Source organism: Postia placenta, assembly GCF_002117355.1.
Source record: "Postia placenta MAD-698-R-SB12 unplaced genomic scaffold POSPLAscaffold_5, whole genome shotgun sequence".
NCBI lineage: Eukaryota > Fungi > Basidiomycota > Agaricomycetes > Polyporales > Adustoporiaceae > Rhodonia > Rhodonia placenta.
Window position 1 is genome coordinate 1,690,744 of NW_020169836.1, and position 16,507 is coordinate 1,707,250.

At 53.0% G+C, this 16,507-nt stretch overlaps 5 protein-coding genes across 5 annotated transcripts; 3 read left to right on the forward strand and 2 right to left on the reverse strand.

The window, feature by feature from the left end:
• Window positions 1-758: 758 nt before the first annotated feature.
• Window positions 759-3,807, reverse strand: POSPLADRAFT_1139549 (hypothetical protein; the record flags this gene model as incomplete). The annotated part of the gene is given in 15 exon segments (XM_024485056.1): window positions 759-984; window positions 1,094-1,372; window positions 1,437-1,499; window positions 1,523-1,611; window positions 1,687-1,752; window positions 1,811-1,952; window positions 2,061-2,138; window positions 2,200-2,404; window positions 2,463-2,562; window positions 2,616-2,748; window positions 2,805-2,914; window positions 2,967-3,005; window positions 3,060-3,413; window positions 3,477-3,553; window positions 3,573-3,807. 15 exon segments carry the CDS (start codon window positions 3,805-3,807, stop codon window positions 759-761), a joined length of 2,196 nt encoding a protein of 731 aa, XP_024340403.1.
• An 805-nt stretch (window positions 3,808-4,612) lies between these two features.
• On the forward strand, window positions 4,613-7,862 carry POSPLADRAFT_1139758 (hypothetical protein; the record flags this gene model as incomplete). Its single annotated transcript, XM_024485082.1, has 14 exons — window positions 4,613-4,689; window positions 4,723-4,738; window positions 5,068-5,115; window positions 5,352-5,480; window positions 5,537-5,580; window positions 5,640-5,679; window positions 5,805-5,885; window positions 6,149-6,389; window positions 6,433-6,543; window positions 6,601-6,767; window positions 6,832-6,986; window positions 7,065-7,429; window positions 7,487-7,554; window positions 7,719-7,862. 14 exons carry the CDS (start codon window positions 4,613-4,615, stop codon window positions 7,860-7,862), a joined length of 1,686 nt encoding a protein of 561 aa, XP_024340404.1.
• Window positions 7,863-8,860: 998 nt separating this feature from the next.
• On the reverse strand, window positions 8,861-10,484 carry POSPLADRAFT_1045912 (hypothetical protein; the record flags this gene model as incomplete). The annotated part of the gene is made up of 6 exons (XM_024478894.1): window positions 8,861-9,025; window positions 9,087-9,321; window positions 9,392-9,632; window positions 9,707-9,778; window positions 9,846-9,962; window positions 10,031-10,484. 6 exons carry the CDS (start codon window positions 10,482-10,484, stop codon window positions 8,861-8,863), a joined length of 1,284 nt encoding a protein of 427 aa, XP_024340405.1.
• Window positions 10,485-11,632: 1,148 nt separating this feature from the next.
• On the forward strand, window positions 11,633-14,110 carry POSPLADRAFT_1045914 (hypothetical protein; the record flags this gene model as incomplete). Its single annotated transcript, XM_024478895.1, has 8 exons — window positions 11,633-11,653; window positions 11,858-12,282; window positions 12,677-12,746; window positions 12,865-12,924; window positions 13,173-13,199; window positions 13,281-13,325; window positions 13,734-13,858; window positions 14,008-14,110. The coding sequence occupies 8 exons, from the start codon at window positions 11,633-11,635 to the stop codon at window positions 14,108-14,110; spliced, it is 876 nt and encodes a 291-aa protein (XP_024340406.1).
• A 757-nt stretch (window positions 14,111-14,867) lies between these two features.
• On the forward strand, window positions 14,868-16,375 carry POSPLADRAFT_1169083 (hypothetical protein). The gene is made up of 11 exons (XM_024488039.1): window positions 14,868-14,947; window positions 15,020-15,048; window positions 15,101-15,241; window positions 15,302-15,342; window positions 15,397-15,489; window positions 15,546-15,592; window positions 15,650-15,660; window positions 15,716-15,818; window positions 15,881-15,984; window positions 16,046-16,112; window positions 16,180-16,375. Exons 1-11 carry the CDS (start codon window positions 14,906-14,908, stop codon window positions 16,240-16,242), a joined length of 741 nt encoding a protein of 246 aa, XP_024340407.1. The 5' UTR covers window positions 14,868-14,905; the 3' UTR covers window positions 16,243-16,375.
• The last annotated feature ends 132 nt before the right edge of the window (window positions 16,376-16,507 follow it).

Sequence of the window (16,507 nt, forward strand, 5' to 3'; positions counted from 1 at the left end):
AGCGTAGAAGCGTTTATGCCCAGCTCGAGCGAGCGCAGCTATTATTAGACTGCGCCACGTTGCGCGGCCCTCCGTGTCGAGGGCGCGACATTGTCGAAGAAGCGTAGCTCGTGGACGGCCCGAACAGACGACGCGAATTCTGCACCAGAGATAGAGTCAGGACATGCTTCGCTGGTAAAGCTCGGGCAGGGGCATCCGGAATGTATCTTGCTCAAGCTGCTCCACTACTGGCCATGGAGATCGGAGGGAGGTCGAAAAGAACGTGAGCGGTCGTGTCCAGGAGCGATAGGTCTGGTGCGTCACGATACATGCAGCGGTCCGAGGAGCTGCTCGGCGACTTTGTAATTTTTATGCTCGTGCTTGCGTCTTCTCGACGAGGAGTGGTGCGATGAGATGCATGGCAAAGGAGGTTCCGTGAAAGACGTCGGTTCTCGAGGCGTACATGCTATCCCGCGCTTTAAATAACTCGAAACTATGTCCGCCATCCACGAACACATCTCGAGGGCCTCGTGCCATAATGTGCAAACCCGCCGGCCCCAACGTTCAGTGCTCGGCGATCTTGTTATCAAATAGTACATTCACGATTGATCGTGACCGCAGGCATTGCATACATCCCGGGACGATCATCCAGCGCAGATAGTGGGTGCAGAGATAGAACTTAACACGTACAAGATTATAGACACAGCGCGTGCCTGTAACATCGGTGTGGCGATTGGTGACTGAGAAATGCACAGAGGCGGCAGACACGAGGGTTGGCATCAGGGTAGAAGGAGCAGGTCCTTCAGTCTACCCCAATGAAGGCGACGAGCAGTGTGCGACAGATAGAGGTATGAAGCAGTACAAAGCGTAGGGCTGACGTTGACAAGAGCGGCATCGGCGACAGTGCTATGCGCGAGGGCGAAGCAAGCTGAGCTTGTATCCCAGACTGAGCTGTCGACGGACCCAGGTGACGCATTGGCTAGTATGGTGTAGGGTGAGTAAAAACTGCAAGGAAGAAATCCATAGCTGTTCCGGCAGTGCTACAAAGAGTAGATCCTGAGGTATGTCCGCGGTCGAACATGACCTGTCATACTCACGCCTTCAAGAGCCGCACGTCGTCTTGAAGCCCAGCTTGGCATCCATCGCCAGCATGATGATTCGGCGCTCAGGTGCAATGTCATTAGAGCAAGCTGATAGCCCTCCAGACGTTCCCGCATCTGTCGTTGCGATCAACTGCAGCATAAGTATTGGGCTGTCTCTGCGAGACTCGGCGTTGTCAGTGGAAGGATTGTGGGTCCTTCGGAGAGCACAGCTGAACGGGAGAGGTTTGCACGCAACCATCCAGCGGCGACGGCGGAAACCTATGACTGCCCAGAGTGTCGACTTGAGCATTCTGTTGGCAGTAGATGAAATCAGCACAAATGCTGAAATTGCAATCGCAGCGTGCTTCAACTCACATGTCCCACAGATCAGCCGATGTTGAGATCGGCAAAAAGATGTACAAAACAAAAATCATCTGCCTGCCTAAATAGTGCGCCCATACTGCTCGACAACCCAACGCAGGAACTTCTGCCACTGGATTTCCCACAAGGCGAGGGCCCTTCTCTGCTCATCTTTGTCTAGCGTCGAGTGCTGCAGGCATCATGATGGTGAGTTTCAACGGGTTGAGTTCCGTGCACAAAGAGTGTCACGATAAAAAGCACGAACCTTGATGCTATCCTTCGCGAACTCGCCTAGAGTGATCAGCCCCGTCACCTCACTCGCGACAAGTACCTGAACATACCAAGACAAATCAGTCAAAGGGAGTGAATAAGCATTCCCGCATCCGTACCTGGAAAAAATCGAAAGATAGGCCCATGTTGCCGAAAACTGCTGGGTCATCAGAGCACAGGGCAATGTGTACTCCGTGGTTAACAAGGATCGGTAGTGGGTGTGCAGGCATGGAAGACGTCAGACGCTGCGAGCGAGCGGTCCTCCAGTCAATTTATCAGCGACCAGACGGACCAGTCATAAACCCACCAAGATCTCATTCCTGCGGATACACGGTCAGACACCACTTGGCTGTCGATGTGCAAACTCACGAGATGGGGCAAATCTCGACAGCAATATCCCTCTCCTTACAGATCTCCATCAGTCGTGGATGTTTGACGAGAGAAACCCTGATAAACACGTCCGCCATTTCATCAGTACACAGCGCATACGAGACCATCCGGCACCTACCCATGGCCGATCCGCTTCGTCCCAAGCAGTATCGCGTCGTACAGGTTCATATCAGGCGCATCACCGTCGCCCAGCGTCTCGCCTGCATGGAAGATGAACGGGATCTCGACACCGACCTCCTTCTGGCGCTCCACGAAACGCGTGAGTGGTTCGATGTAGTCGATGAGCGGTCGCAGCGAATCTTCGTGCCCCACGAGGTCGAAGCCTGCCGTGCAGCTGAGGTCAACGCTGCGTATCCCAGCGCATGACGAGAGGAAGTCTACCTGCAATGAGATGCGGGAACTCTTGCTTGAGCGCCAAGCAATCCTCGAGGTACCATTCAAGCTCCTCCGGAGTCACGACTCGGATGGTGGTATAGATGATCTACAATATGCGTCTCAGCAGACCACATACCAAGCATCCGTAATCGAACGCACCCGAGAACCGACGAACTCGTCTTCGCGTCCTTGTGGCCGGAGCTCCTCCTTTACATCCTTGACGATCCGGTCATACATGATCAACCACTCCCTATGCGGCACATTCTCCTCGCCATCTGGACCTGTCATGTACCTGTGTACATCGAAGGTCAGCGCGAAGTACTCTAGCATAAGCCCAATGTACCTGACCGTGATAGGAAGTTTATTCGTGCCTCTATATACGAAATGCCATCTTCGATTGAGGATAGAATAAATCGGCGTATATATTCGCCCCAAATGGACGTGTGGTAGACTAGTGGCTGCGATGGCTCTGATCAATGAGAGGTGTGCACCTGCGCACATCGGACATACATGGCATATCCTAAATGTACTCGAGAACTTGGCCCAGATCTACAGACTGTTAGAGAACCGCTTTACAAGACATGCAGACACTACACTACACACCTTCATGGGGGTGTTAAACCTGCCGTACGCTTCCGCTGGATTGATCATCAGCGCACCGACAACCCAGTCGTCAAATCCGGCCGAGCCTCCGAGGCTGGCATCGAATGTCTCCCTTGCACGGTGTAGCGGCACCCACTCCTCGCCAGGATACGACTCATCGGTCAGCGATGAGAAGCTGGCGATTTGATCCGGAGGGAGAGCTTTGAACATGGGCAGCCTTGCCTTAATGTTGCTTACAGTCAGGCGCGTGAGGGTGCGGACGTGCATGGCGGGCTGAGCGAGCGCCAGCTCGAGCAGAATGCGGACGTTGACCGTCGCGTCGAGGTGGACGTGGAGCAATGCTCCCTTCGGCATCTGTGTAGCTGGGCTTCAGTGCGCCCCGTTCGAGCCATGTGGTCGCAAACATAAGAGGCAGACCCTGTTCAATATTTTGAACAACTTAGTGTTGGCCACTGTCTCTCGTGCTTGGACAAATATGATTATCGTACATGGATCTGCACGAGGCGAACATACCAGTCAAGAATGCCATGCCAGGGAACACATTCGGGCTGTCTTCCACCGGGTTGTATTCAAAGACAGATCTACTCCCTACACCCCATACAGCCGCCGCCTCCTCTACACGGATCTGCCGAATGATTTGCTCTGCCTGCGCCTCGATATCGGACAGGGTACGGAGCTTCTCGACGTCGACGCGTTGTGCTCTATCTTCAAGAATAAGGCGGTCGCGTCGTGCCCAGTAGTCAGACATCCTCGCACAGGCAAATGAAATGGCAATGGGACAAAGTAGAGAGCTGCAGAAGATAGGCGACGACAGGCCGAGTCACGGACAGACCGTGGGAACAACGACTAGTCACCAAGTTCAGTCGAAATAGACACTCCCTTCAAGTCTCCGCAAGCCTCAGATTCCGTATGCTGGTATTCCATACGCGATGATCGACTCCCCAGTGCCTCCGTACATGCCGCATTAGAGGTTTTTGTGCAAGTGTGGCTAACACTAGAACCCATAGGTCTAAGAGGGTCAAGGGGCGGCGGAGGTGTCAACCAAGGTCATAGGGCAACTGCGATCAATGTCCAACACCATTTCTTATGGAATAAAGATTCGATAGCCAACAACGAGCGATGGACGTCCTTGGGCCATTCATGTGCGCTTGCCCTATTTGGCTCACCTGCCTATCTTGGTACATACCGTAATCTCGAGAGCTGAATCATAATTATCCCTCCGCTCCTCTAAACCATGAGCTACACACCATACTCGCCAGAACTATGTTACACTTTGGCCGGTTGAAACTTATATCTTATCGCCTACTCTATAAGTTTACAGACTGTTATTCAGTCCATACTATCAACTATGTCGACGCACCGCGATCGCTATCCTCGGGTTTAGGCTTCGGTCGCACTCGGCTCATGGTACCTACCATGATAGGCAAGTGAACCAAATAGGCCGCGCGCGCATGACGTTGAACCTGTCGCAGTCTACAGCGTCTTGCACAATTAGGCACAAACCCTTGCTCGCCGAGCGTCAAGGTATGATGTAGTGATACCAATCGCACGACATGCCTCGATATGCCGCTGACAAGCATTCGCATGCGATACCGCTGCAAACCAAGCGGAACCACTCATCGCGAGCAAGGTGATTTGGCCATCATTTTGGGCGAGTTGATAGACCCAACATAGTCAAGGTGTGCACCTGGTGCATCGTCTTCGCACCTTGCGGCAGGAGGGTTGTATGCCTCGTGACGGCGCTGACTGGCAGCATACGACTCTGGTCTCAACATCAGCTAGACATGGTGCATATGTAACGTTGACATCTATCAAGACTCGTTTCAACTAATGTTCTCCGATTGTGCCACTTGAGGCGCTCGCGCCTGTCGTCGTAATCAATATCCGGCGTTTGAGTGCGAATTCATTGTAATCAGACAGCTTCTATTGCCATTCCCTAAGAGATCCACCTTCGGCTTATTGACAGTGCCTAATTTGCTCTTGAACATCACGTCCACTCACATTCCAGGCCGCTGATGGTAATGGCATAGGCTTTTGGGTCATTTCCGATGTTGAGGTGTGTTAGCTTATTGTTTGAGGGAATAAAGATTCCTGACGCGGATGACACGTTTCCTTGTATGCACCGCACGAGGGGAGAGTTACGTTCTGCGTGATACGTAACCTTAAATGCTACTTCGGATAGCATGATTAGCGCACGGTGCGGCCGCTCAAAAGGGCTCGGATTGCTGGAGTGGGATGCAACTCACACACCCTTGTCCCCTCAATCGCTTGCTCCTCATGTTGTACTGTCAGCTATGTCGCGATTACCACTGTTTGACGATGGAGACCTATAAGCGGCATTTCAAGGCTGCTCATGGCGACTCTCATCTATGCGCTCTATGCGATAATCAATCATTTGTCGACACTGAGACGTTCCAAACGGTATGTCTATACGTTCGCATTGTGTAGTTGCATGATTGACACGCCTGATTGTGTAGCACTGCAACGTCGAGCACCCGCCAATGACTCACCGCTGTGATATGTGCGCAATGGTGCCTTCAAAATCGCTGTCTAGATCCTGGTGTGAAATTGCTTTACCAGGTGCCCCGAAGGATTCGATAACGCGTATACTTTTGCCTTGGTAAATCTTTCCGTTCAAAATATTCTAGCCCGTTGACACAAGGCTTTGCGCAGCATATCACAACAGCGCATGCTCGCATCCAATGCGATCTCTGTGGACAAATGTATATGCAACACGAACGACAGCATCATCTTTTCAAGTCGGCTGTGCACCCGAAATGCAGCATGTGTCGCGTTGGATTTGAGACAAAAGATGGCCTTCTTCAGGTACGTTTCTCTCTTCTGCATCTCACCAACGACGTCATCCGTTTGAGCAGCATATGTCCGCTCTGCATCCTGAGCTCAAGTGCGCCGTCTGCAATGACATCTTTTCAACTCCGAGCATGTTGCAGCAACATTATAACCCATCGTCAAACCAACCCAGATGTGAGCTGGGCCGAGCTAAACTTGAAGACAGTAAAGTGATTTCACAGGTATGGACATCTCTTGCATAAATAACACACATATTTGACTATGTTCTTACCATATAGCACCCGCAAGACATTCATGAAGCAGTTCCCGTCGAGAAGCTGGATCTTGAACGTGCTGACGAGGTATTTTCCATCTTGACTGTGTGGCTGCTTTGCTCATTACACGTCATGCTACCCGCTGCGACGCACGATTACGCCATATGTGGCATCTGTGGCGCAGCAGCAATCTGTTTTATCATCCCGGTCTGCGACCTCACAAAGATCACTGTCATCAACGTCGATCCTCGTGGTCCCTCCTGGAGTATTTGGTCCGGACGCCATCCAATATTCCACGTCTGCTTTAGTTGCAGAGAGCTCATCACCTTCAGAGGCGTGGACGCATGGAAGCGAGGTTTCTCCGCGTCTTGCGTTGACGCCAATGTCGGAGGTCTCTATGCTTTTCTCCGAGACGCCTGGTCAGTCACCTGCACCTCCACTACACACTCCTCTTCCCCCGAGACCTGCCCCCGTAGGATGTTTCTACCCTGACTACCCAGCGCCTCTGCGTCCCTCGCCTCCAGAACCTCTCGCTGTAAAGACCAGCAAGAATGAGGATGGTGCATTGACCCCCATTGACGCTGCGCTAGTCCGAGAACGAGACATTTTAGCGGGAGAGGTCATAAGCATTCTGTCAGACGAGGTTCGTAGCATTGATAGCAATATCACCGAGGCGCAGCTGTCGCTGAAATATACATCTGCTGCAGTTAGAGACATCAGAGCCAGTGTTCACACCTCAGGAGGCAACACCCATCATAGGGTCTCCGCCCCGTCCCGCTTCGCCCCAAATCACTCGGAATCGAGAAAGCGGGAGTACAAGTCAGACGTTGGCAAAAGTACCACTCACCTCGGACTGCTTCAGGTGAGTTTACGCGGAACATTACACTAGTCGTACATGTTGCAGCCCTCTAAGCATAACACCTTCTCTGCCACGTTATAGTTCCCCCGTTGCGGTCACAAACCCCGACATGATATCCCCCCTGACAGAGTCTTTCTCGAGTTCAACGTCGCTTCTGCGATCCCCCTCGCCCATAGTCGAGCCAATCGAGCAAGACAGTTTCCGGATGCCCGTGCTCGAGGCAAGCCCCGCTCCCGAAGGCTTCCCTGGCGCTATTCCTGGCATGTTCCGCATACTGCCTCCAATCGACCACCAGCTTGCAACAGAGCGTGTGCCTTCGCCAACACTGCGTCCTCGATTCCGGGAAATGGGTAGTGAGGCGAAGTCTAAGAATAGTTGTGTTTCTCAAAGCTGGGCCCCCATGTTTCTTGCGTCTCCGTGTAGCGAGGCATTAGAACTCGACAACAGTAAGTTCACGTCAAGCCATCCTTATTGATTTCACACGGTGATGATTCTGGGTACAGATACTGATGTGCGTCTTCCCAACCGAGAGTATCTTAGCGAGCAACCCCTTCAGAGTTCGGTGTCCCACGTCAGCGAGCGAAAGACCCAAGACGATGCCAGATGGCATTGTCGTTCATGCAAAGCGGACCCATGCCGTGACCCCGTTGTTACAATGTGCGGCCATATATTTTGCAAAAGGTAGGCACGGGATCATCTGAAGCCATACCTCGCTGACGGATGATTGTCTTATAGCTGCATCGTCGGAGCACTCATTGCCGACGGGAGCTTCGAATGCGCCGTATGCAAGAGGCCGATACTATTGCGTTTGGACGTAACGACCCATTAAATCGCCAGCACGCACACCGGGAGCCTTCAATCTTACCACTCGTGCGCTGAATGGGCTACAGGAGCCCCTTTCCTTTATTGAAATTGTGAATAAATGTAGCAAGGCAGGAAGACCCTGCAGCACTCGATAGCAGCGTCTCGTTCTTGTAGCCTGACTTCACTTCAGCGATCTGATGAGTCCTTCGTGTCCTCTAAACTTGTTAAAGAGACTCAGCTGCCTACAATCCTAGTTTGACTGGTCCAGGATGTCTTGTCTAGCGATGATCCTGCGTCCCTCGTCGAAACGTGCTGGTATACCGATGGCTTTCTGTGCTTTTTGAAGTGCCTTGCCAAGCCGCTGCGGCTATTCCCTCGTGAAGGGCGACGTCCTCAGCAGTGCTACAATCACACTGCAGCTCGAGACTCCGGAGTACTGAACAAGTAGACACAATGGCCCAGACCTTAATATCTTCTTCCCTTGCCACCTCACATGTGAACAGTAGTGCGTTTGTATTGCTTGTACACCGTGGCAGCCCGTAACAGTTTCTCGCAGGTGTTCGCTGCATTTGTAGAGACTTGGTGGCTGCCACTTCAGTCAGCCTCCGCAAGCTCAGATCTCCATTCGAATCTTAGACCTGGATCGATACACCTGGGCCTTGCGTGTCTACTCGTTTGGCATTGAACTGGGCTATTGCAGAATGTCCCGATGATGCCAAGAATGCCCCTGCAGGGTGCGCCTCTCGCAGACGTACGTATACACGACTTACCGCCTTCAAACTTCAGGCCCAAGGCTGGGTGGCTAAATAGCACTCTGGCACCTTCGCGTACATAACCTCTGCACCCAGTCAGAGGTTCTATTTGCGTATGAACCGTGTACTGCCGAAAGGGACGGTACAGGCGCCCTAGTCATATCAACCTAGTCGTCGTGTTACACGACCTTGCGTCGCAGGCTTCGTCGCGCTCCAAGTATCCAAGCTCCAAGCCTGATCGTACTGCTTATCTGCAAGTGCAATGTTGATTATCATGCTTTTACTGCGCTCAAAGCGAAGTGAGAGAGAGAACGAGTCGTCTTAAGCGACCTCGGGCGTCGCAGGGCGCGACTTCTCCTCCACCGACACTGCCTGCTCGCGCTCGCGCTCTTCTATTTCAGCATGCTTCTTCCTCTCCTCGCGCTCGCGGTGCTCACGCCTCCGTATGCCGGCCGCGCTCTCCATCCCGAAAAGCGTTGTCCGGCCCTGTGCTGATCCATTAGCATCCTCACCAGCAGCGGAGACGGCACAAGGGGGCCGCACGCACCTCCTTGAACTTGAGGTACACGAGCACAGCCATCACCACAACCCAGTATGCTATATAGCTCACGACAGATCCCACCGTCGCGGTGTTCGTCCACCCAAAGATTGCGCTGAAGATCGTCCACCCGTCGCTGTCAAAGTTGTTCTCCGGGTTGCAGCAGTTGAGGTGCCACACCATCCCAAGCACATTGAATGAGCCTGGGCCGTCGCCCCGCGTGTCGTCGACGTCCACACCGACACTGCATATCCACCCCAACACATCAATGGACTGCAGATATGAAATTGGGGGAAAGGGAGAGCGACGCGCACATATTGTTAAAGCGCTGCTGCTCGAATGCCCACACAGCTTTGCTGAACAGACCAGCACCGATGAGCAAGATGAAGTTCGTCATCACGGCCATGAACACCGTGAGTGTTGTCCGACTCGCGAAAGCGTATATCAGGTAGCCGCAAACTAGCCCGCAGACCAACCCGACAACAGCTGCGATAGGAATAGATACCGCAGGTTGTCCAAGCGAGACGCCGCCCACAAAAATCACCGCTTCCATGCCTGTGTACGCGAAGGAGTTTTGCGGCGGAATTAGCGGACAGAATGCGACAAGACGGGGAGAGGGACAGACGTACCCTCTCGGAGAACCGTTATAAATGGGAGGATAAACAGGACCCACTTGCCTGCGCGCGTCTCGCGGTCAACCTCTGCAGGTGCGCATGGGGATCAGCGAGCGGTCGGGTGCGAGACAAGCAAAAAATGGCGGGCACGCACGCTTGCCAGAAAACGCGCGCTGGAGCTTGACGCGCCATTTAGCCTTTGCGCGATCCATCTTGAGCATGGTAACGCCCATGACGAAGATCAGGAGCGACGCGATGACCTCGAAGATACCTGTATCCGCCGTTGATCGCGGTGAGCATGCAGAGGGGAGAAAGGCAAAGAGTGGCAGAGTGACGCACCCTCCCAAAGCTCCCCGGACTTGGCCCAAAGGTCAGCTGCCTGGGTGAACCAGACAGCGATGAAAGCGGCACCGACAGCGAGGGCGACGAACAGCCCGAGGGCCGAGCCGAGGAAAATCTGGACGCGCAACTTGCGCACGAGGCGTGCGGGTGCGTGCGCGTCCTCCTCCCCGGTGCTCTCGCCCTCGAGCTCACCGTCGTCATCGCGAGGGAGCTCGGAGGCGGTGACATCTGGGAAGCCGGAGGCGCTAGATGCATCGGGGGAATTCTCTTTGTTGTCGTCGGTGTAACGTGGAGAAAGCGCAGGACGAGTTGGAGCAGCACCGAGGGCGACAGGGTCCTCGTGCACAATCTGCTCAACGAGGCCAAGGAGGACGGAGACGATGATGGCGGCCTCGAGGGTCTCGCGGAAGACGATGAAGAAAATGGGGACGGAGAAGAGGTTACGAGCCATGGCGACTGTGTGCTAGCTGGTGGCGCGGGGCATAGGCAGGGGCAGCAGGAGCACCAGAGGCCCGGCGGCAGCATCATAATATGCGTGCGCAAACTTCACTCACAATGACTACTTGGCGGTGCGAGTTGCGCCAAGGTAGGCAAAGGTGTGCGCGCGGAAGCTGGTCTCGGAACAAATCGCATTATCTCATAGGGGTTTGCCAAGGCTGACTGCGGCGGAGCAACGACCTTGCACGTAACTGCAGATATATGGCGTCCACTAAGTCAACAAACTTGTGATGGGGTGAGCCCATACGTATTGTTATCCACAGGAAGAGACGGAGCTGCTCAGATTGGCCCATCAGCAAAACCTAACTTTCGCTTGATAGTCTTGGATTATTTCCATTTGCGAAACGATGCGGAAAAACGAAATTTTCTCGCGCTGCGGAGAGCAGACGGGTTGCACCGGTACCGAATCCTCGCCTTAGCCAAGGCGCTAGCTGAAAAGTTGAGCACGGTCACAGTCACAGTGCAGCGTCTCGTTATGGCTGTCACTGTCACACGGGGGAGGTCGAACCGATCGAAACAGTACAGTGGTACCTTTATCTGGATGGAAGTTGGGATGCTCCTGCACTGTTATCTGGTGCTTCGCGCAGCTTGATGGAAGTATATTCTATGAGCTTATGACGTGGGGAGAATACCTCTCTTTAACTAGCCTTCGTCTCGTAGCGCTGGACATTGAAAGTATTACCTGACCCTCTCCGGTACAATGCCGTTGCTTTCAAGAGCCTCGCTAGCATAACGACCTTTCAGAGTAACAAAGTGTACAGATCAACGGCGCAAGTAACATATGAATGTCTGACAAGTAAATATGAGTCGTCCAACCATATTATCTCCAACAATTTGAAATGCTGGTGTATTTCCCTGATTACGCTCACATCGAGCCATGCCATGTGCCTCGGCAATGCTAAATCCGACATGCGCTAAGCACGACTGTACCCCAAGCATACACGCTCAGTTCTCGACGTGAAGTCGTAACAGCATCACCTTCCTGCAGACTGGACACTGCATGTTGACCGCAAGCTCCTTCAAAATGCAACTGCGTGCGACCCGCATGTCAGCTGCACTCACACGCGAGATGCGATCGCTCCCTCATACCTGTGGCAGAAGATGTGCCCACACATCGTCGCAGTGGGCTGATCGCACGGATCCTTGAGGCATGCCCGACAGTGCCAGGATAATCCTTTCGATACTGGCCTCGACGAGGTGGCGTGTAATGCGCGTGCGGAAACGTTGGTCGTCTCGCGTGCGGTCGCGTCACTGTCTGTTGCTGCTTGTCTATCAGTAACTGACTGAGCCTGAACCATAAGAGAGTCGTTAGGACCTTGGCTATAGCTGGAAGGCGTAGTCAGAGGTGTCTCCGAGGCCGTGGGCGCCCCAGACTCTCTAGAGACGACAGAAGGTGCTCGTGACGCCCGAGAGACCCGCGAAGCCGCTCGTGACGGCGCTCGAGACGAGGGCGTGTCGATCGTTTGCGTTGCACGCCTTGTGGTTGTCTCTGAGGTCGTCGCAAGCACACTGCTTGAGGGCGCCTTGGGCGTGGCAAGCACTGACGGTGCACCACGGACGCGTGGCTCAGATTCAGGCGTCCTAAGCCCTGAGGAGACACTGGCAGAGCTTGCCGAGCTCTCTGAGCGCTGTAGCGGAAGGGGACACCGCACCGCGACTGGCGCCTCCGTCGGAGTTGCCGGCCTCGTGGAAGTTGCGCTGGAAATCGACTTCAACGACGTGGATAGCATGCTAATCACGCTTGCAGGGCGGTGGGACCCCGTTACGTTGACACTGACACGTTGCAGTTAACTTGTTAGGCGCGTCCTTACGAGCATCGAATGGTGATGCCGTACCTCATGTAGTCCAAGGTTTGATTCGAGATGGCAGGAGAAGGTAACCCATCCGACATTTGGGGTATGGTACTGCTGACGCCTGAGCATGCGAAGATTAGCCCTTTCCAACGCTCGGGAGCCTTGGGGAACTAACCTAGCACAGACGTGGGGCGCGGGGTTGGTTCCGAGACAGCGCGAAATAGTGAGGGTGGGCTGCCCGGTACCTGTTACCCAGAACAACGTCAGGCGCATATTTCTGAAATCTGGAGGAAGGAGGACGAACCAGGTTGTTCCTCAGCTCGGACGCAACTGTATCTGGCGTAGCCGATAGGCTTAAGCGCACGTCCGAGCCCGTCGATGCCCGGAGCACAGGAGAGGCTGGTAAAGATTGGGTCTCCGACGTCGATGGCAGAGACTGGATGATCGGCTGGTCGCGCTGACATCGATAATCAACGGACAGAGGAAGTGTGAGCATCGTCGTGCGTACAGTATCAATCATTGACCGGATACTTTGTACAGGAGATGCGACGACGGTCGGCTTTGGAGGATGTTCCGCTGCCATATGCTGTCAACAAGTTGGTTAGTGGTAAGCAGTAACAGAATACGTCAGAATACGGACCTCGTCATAGGCGGCCTTATCCTTGAAGCCAAGATCACACGGGGAACAGCGTGGATGGACAGGAGAATCTCTGTAGTGATCTCCCAAGGCACCGACAGTCTTGAAGTATCGCATACATGATGCGCAATACGTCTGCGAGTGCTTGGATAACATATGCTGTATCGCAGACCGCACCATCAGCATCAGAAAGACTAGACACCATATCCAGTACAGCATCATGAAACCTTACCTCTTTGTGAGTAGTAGCATTTGGGAAACCGAGATTACACACTGTACATTTGGAGTGATTTGGAGATTCTTGATAGTGTTTCTGGAGGTCTTCCCGGTAGAACGTCAGGTTGCACGGCACACAGCGTACGAGGTGAGTAGTTGACATGTGCTGCTCGGGAAGCGGGTGCTGTGTCAGTATCTAAAAAGTAATGTAAATGCGAACAAGACAGACCTCGGAGAGCGCAGCCGTATCCTTGAACGCATCCTGGCATTTCGAGCACGTTGGGTGCGCATCCGAGTCACGATAATGGACTTTCAGAGCATCCACCGACGTGAAATTCTGATTGCAAGTATCGCACTTCGCCGGTGTGGGCGCTCGATGTCCCTTCGCCGAGGCATGCTGTTGGCAAGCTGGAAGCGTCGCGAACTCCCTTCCGCAGGACAGACATGCAAAGGTGACCATAGTAGAGTTATAAGTGAGACAGACCTGTCGCCGTTCACAGACAAAGGGGAAAGATCGGGCTTCAGTCCATATATCGAACATGCAGACCTCGTGTAGGCCTTGAGGAGCAGGTTCGGTGGACTCAGAGAGGCAGCACCACCGTTATCTCGTGAGGAGCATCGTGTGCGCGACGAGGACCCTACATGCGTAAGAGTGCAGCAAGTATGCCGTCTCATGTCACTGTCAGTATGATTACATGTTTAAAGCCCTTGAGGGTCCTGTAAACGACCAAGATCTGTCAAGAAACCAATGACCTAATTCGGGTTGATTGCTACGTTACGACTGGGCGATGTAATGGGAGTGCTGACGCGACTGTTGACCCTAAGCATAGCTATGGCAAGAGATGCATGAAGGTCGACACAGAGCATCACTTGATCTGGATTAAGCCTGATGACGATCAAGAGCTTGAGCCGGAGAAGACGATAGCGAGCTAATAGAAGCCAAGGACTTCTATTTTCCATAAAGTAGGAATGTGGTAGTCGACGGTCTAGTCACCAGATCCAATAATCGCACAGCGAATCATAGTATTTGAACTTCATGTAGAGAGAAGAATATCACATGGAGTCCGAGTGATAGAGGCCTCAGCGCTTGTTCCTCAGGAACGTTTAACGGTCATGTGACTGTGACAGAGTGAGACGCGTCGCGGTGTATCGCCAGTGTATCGACGCTGTCCTGCGCAGTGTCTATGACAATTTTCGGGGCACCTCCGTTGTAGGGCTGTCATCTGTCACGGCGCTAAGGTCGCGGTGCTCTGCGGGGTCGTTCAATGAGCGCTCCGCCTTGCAATAGTTTAGACGCCGAAGTGGGTGTGTGCGCGAAGTCATCATACGCTTGCTGCCTGAGAAGATAAGACTCAAATGACTCAAAAAAAGCCCGTGCGTGCAGTCATATAGCGGCATATTCCTTTGTAGTAAGCATTGCGAGACATTCAGCGTTGAATAATTTGCAAGGTTCAGTCACGCTGTTGTCGCGTTGACCAGATGAGAATGCACCGCTGTGCTGTCTTTATTTTCAGGAGAAGATGTGTCAATTCAACCATGAATTGATAATTTGAGGCTCATGGAGTGAAGTACGCGAACTGTAGAGTAATATCGACGATGGAGTCATCGCGACGCGTCCGTGACGTCATAGCGTGCCACGGGAGCAAATAGCTATTTCGCTTCAATGCCCATGGCTGCTGTCTTCGTCTAACCACCGTCGACCAGAGCTTTCACATACATAACTCGATAATGAGTGCAGCAAGTATAAACGGAAAGTGCGCCATCCGCGAGGTGAGTCTCGACAGCCTTGAAGCAAATGTAGCGCATTGACAGGAAGCTTGCGTTGGTGGCTGTCGTGCACAGGTTGCGGCGGATGTTTGGACATTCTCGTGGTGAGTAAATCGTCGATTCAATAGCAAGGACCAATAATGAAGGCTTCTTCAGTCCATTCTCACGGTTTGGCGTGGTTCCGTTAGGGGGGCGGTCGACTGCAATTAAGATGCGGGACGGAGGTGTTTGGCTCTTGGCATCCACACCGCTCACGGACGAGACCAAAACCAAGCTTGATGAACTTGGACCGGTGAAGTGAACACAATAAATTTGCACCTTTGCTCGAATTGAACCCGCAGCTGACATGAAGCCAAGGTGGATCGTCGGTGCAGACGCTGTCCATCACCTCTACCTTGGTGACTAGGAAGTTCTTGAGATCATGACTATGTATCTGAATTGTTCCACACAAGGCGATTTCAAGAAGCAATATCCAAATGCAAAGATCGTTGCGGTCAAGGAGGCAATTGATAAGAAGGCCAAGGAAGGCTTGGAATACCATGGAGGTATGTGCGCAAGTACTAAGACCGCTGTTGTACACGCGAGTTCAACTTGGAATCAGCTTGGGGTGCAGACAGCCCCGATACCCAATATGGCTTTGAAGAGGAGGTAAATCTGATGCTGCTTCTTCCATCGTCTCACTTCTCATGCATGTCTACGAGCTAGATCAAGCATTGGTGTGCTCGCGTCGACTATTGCACGGCTAAAAGACGTCTCAACGGCTTCTTGCAGTTATTTTTCTGGATTCAAGAACAAAGATGTCGCCTTCTACCATCCTGCGTCCAAGACTATGTTGGAAGCAGACCTCCTGTTTAACCTTCCACCTACCGAGCAGGTCAGTCGTTCTTCTAACGTGTACAAGTGCCGTTGGCGGCCCTGCTTATGCGCGATTCGCAGTACTCCAACACAGGCTCCTCTGGGCGCATCCCAGTCATTGGAACACTGAATCCATACATGTGGCTTCACAAGCGGATCGTATGGAGCCTCGGTGTGGACAAAGAGTAGGCGCCTTCGTCAGCAGCAACTGCTCCATGCTCACGCTCCTATGAACTCACTTTGCAGGGCTATGAAGCGCGATGTCAGGACAGTCGCGAACTGGGACTTCGACCGCATCATACCATGCCATGGTGTACGTTCGGTTACTTGGTGCTCGACGTGCTCGTGGTAACTGGCAGCTAACTCTCCATTTGGTCTAGGACGTCATTGAGAAGGATGGAAATGCCGCTTGGCGAGAAGCATATAAGTGGTATCTGGACTAGGCTAGCATGGCCCTTTTTCTTGGACATAATTCGCCGTCTTCGCGTGTAATTTGTATCATCGATGTACACCCTCGGTGTACGACCGACGTGTTCAATTAGGGAATCATGCTAATTGGAAGTTAGTGGACACTGCATGGTGCGCGCGCGATTTCGTGGTACGCAGCGTCACCACGTTCATGGGCATGCCACGCCTGAGGCCTGAGCCTGGATCTCCGTTTATCGACATGAACCCACTGGCAACATCCGATCGAATCTCATCCTGTCT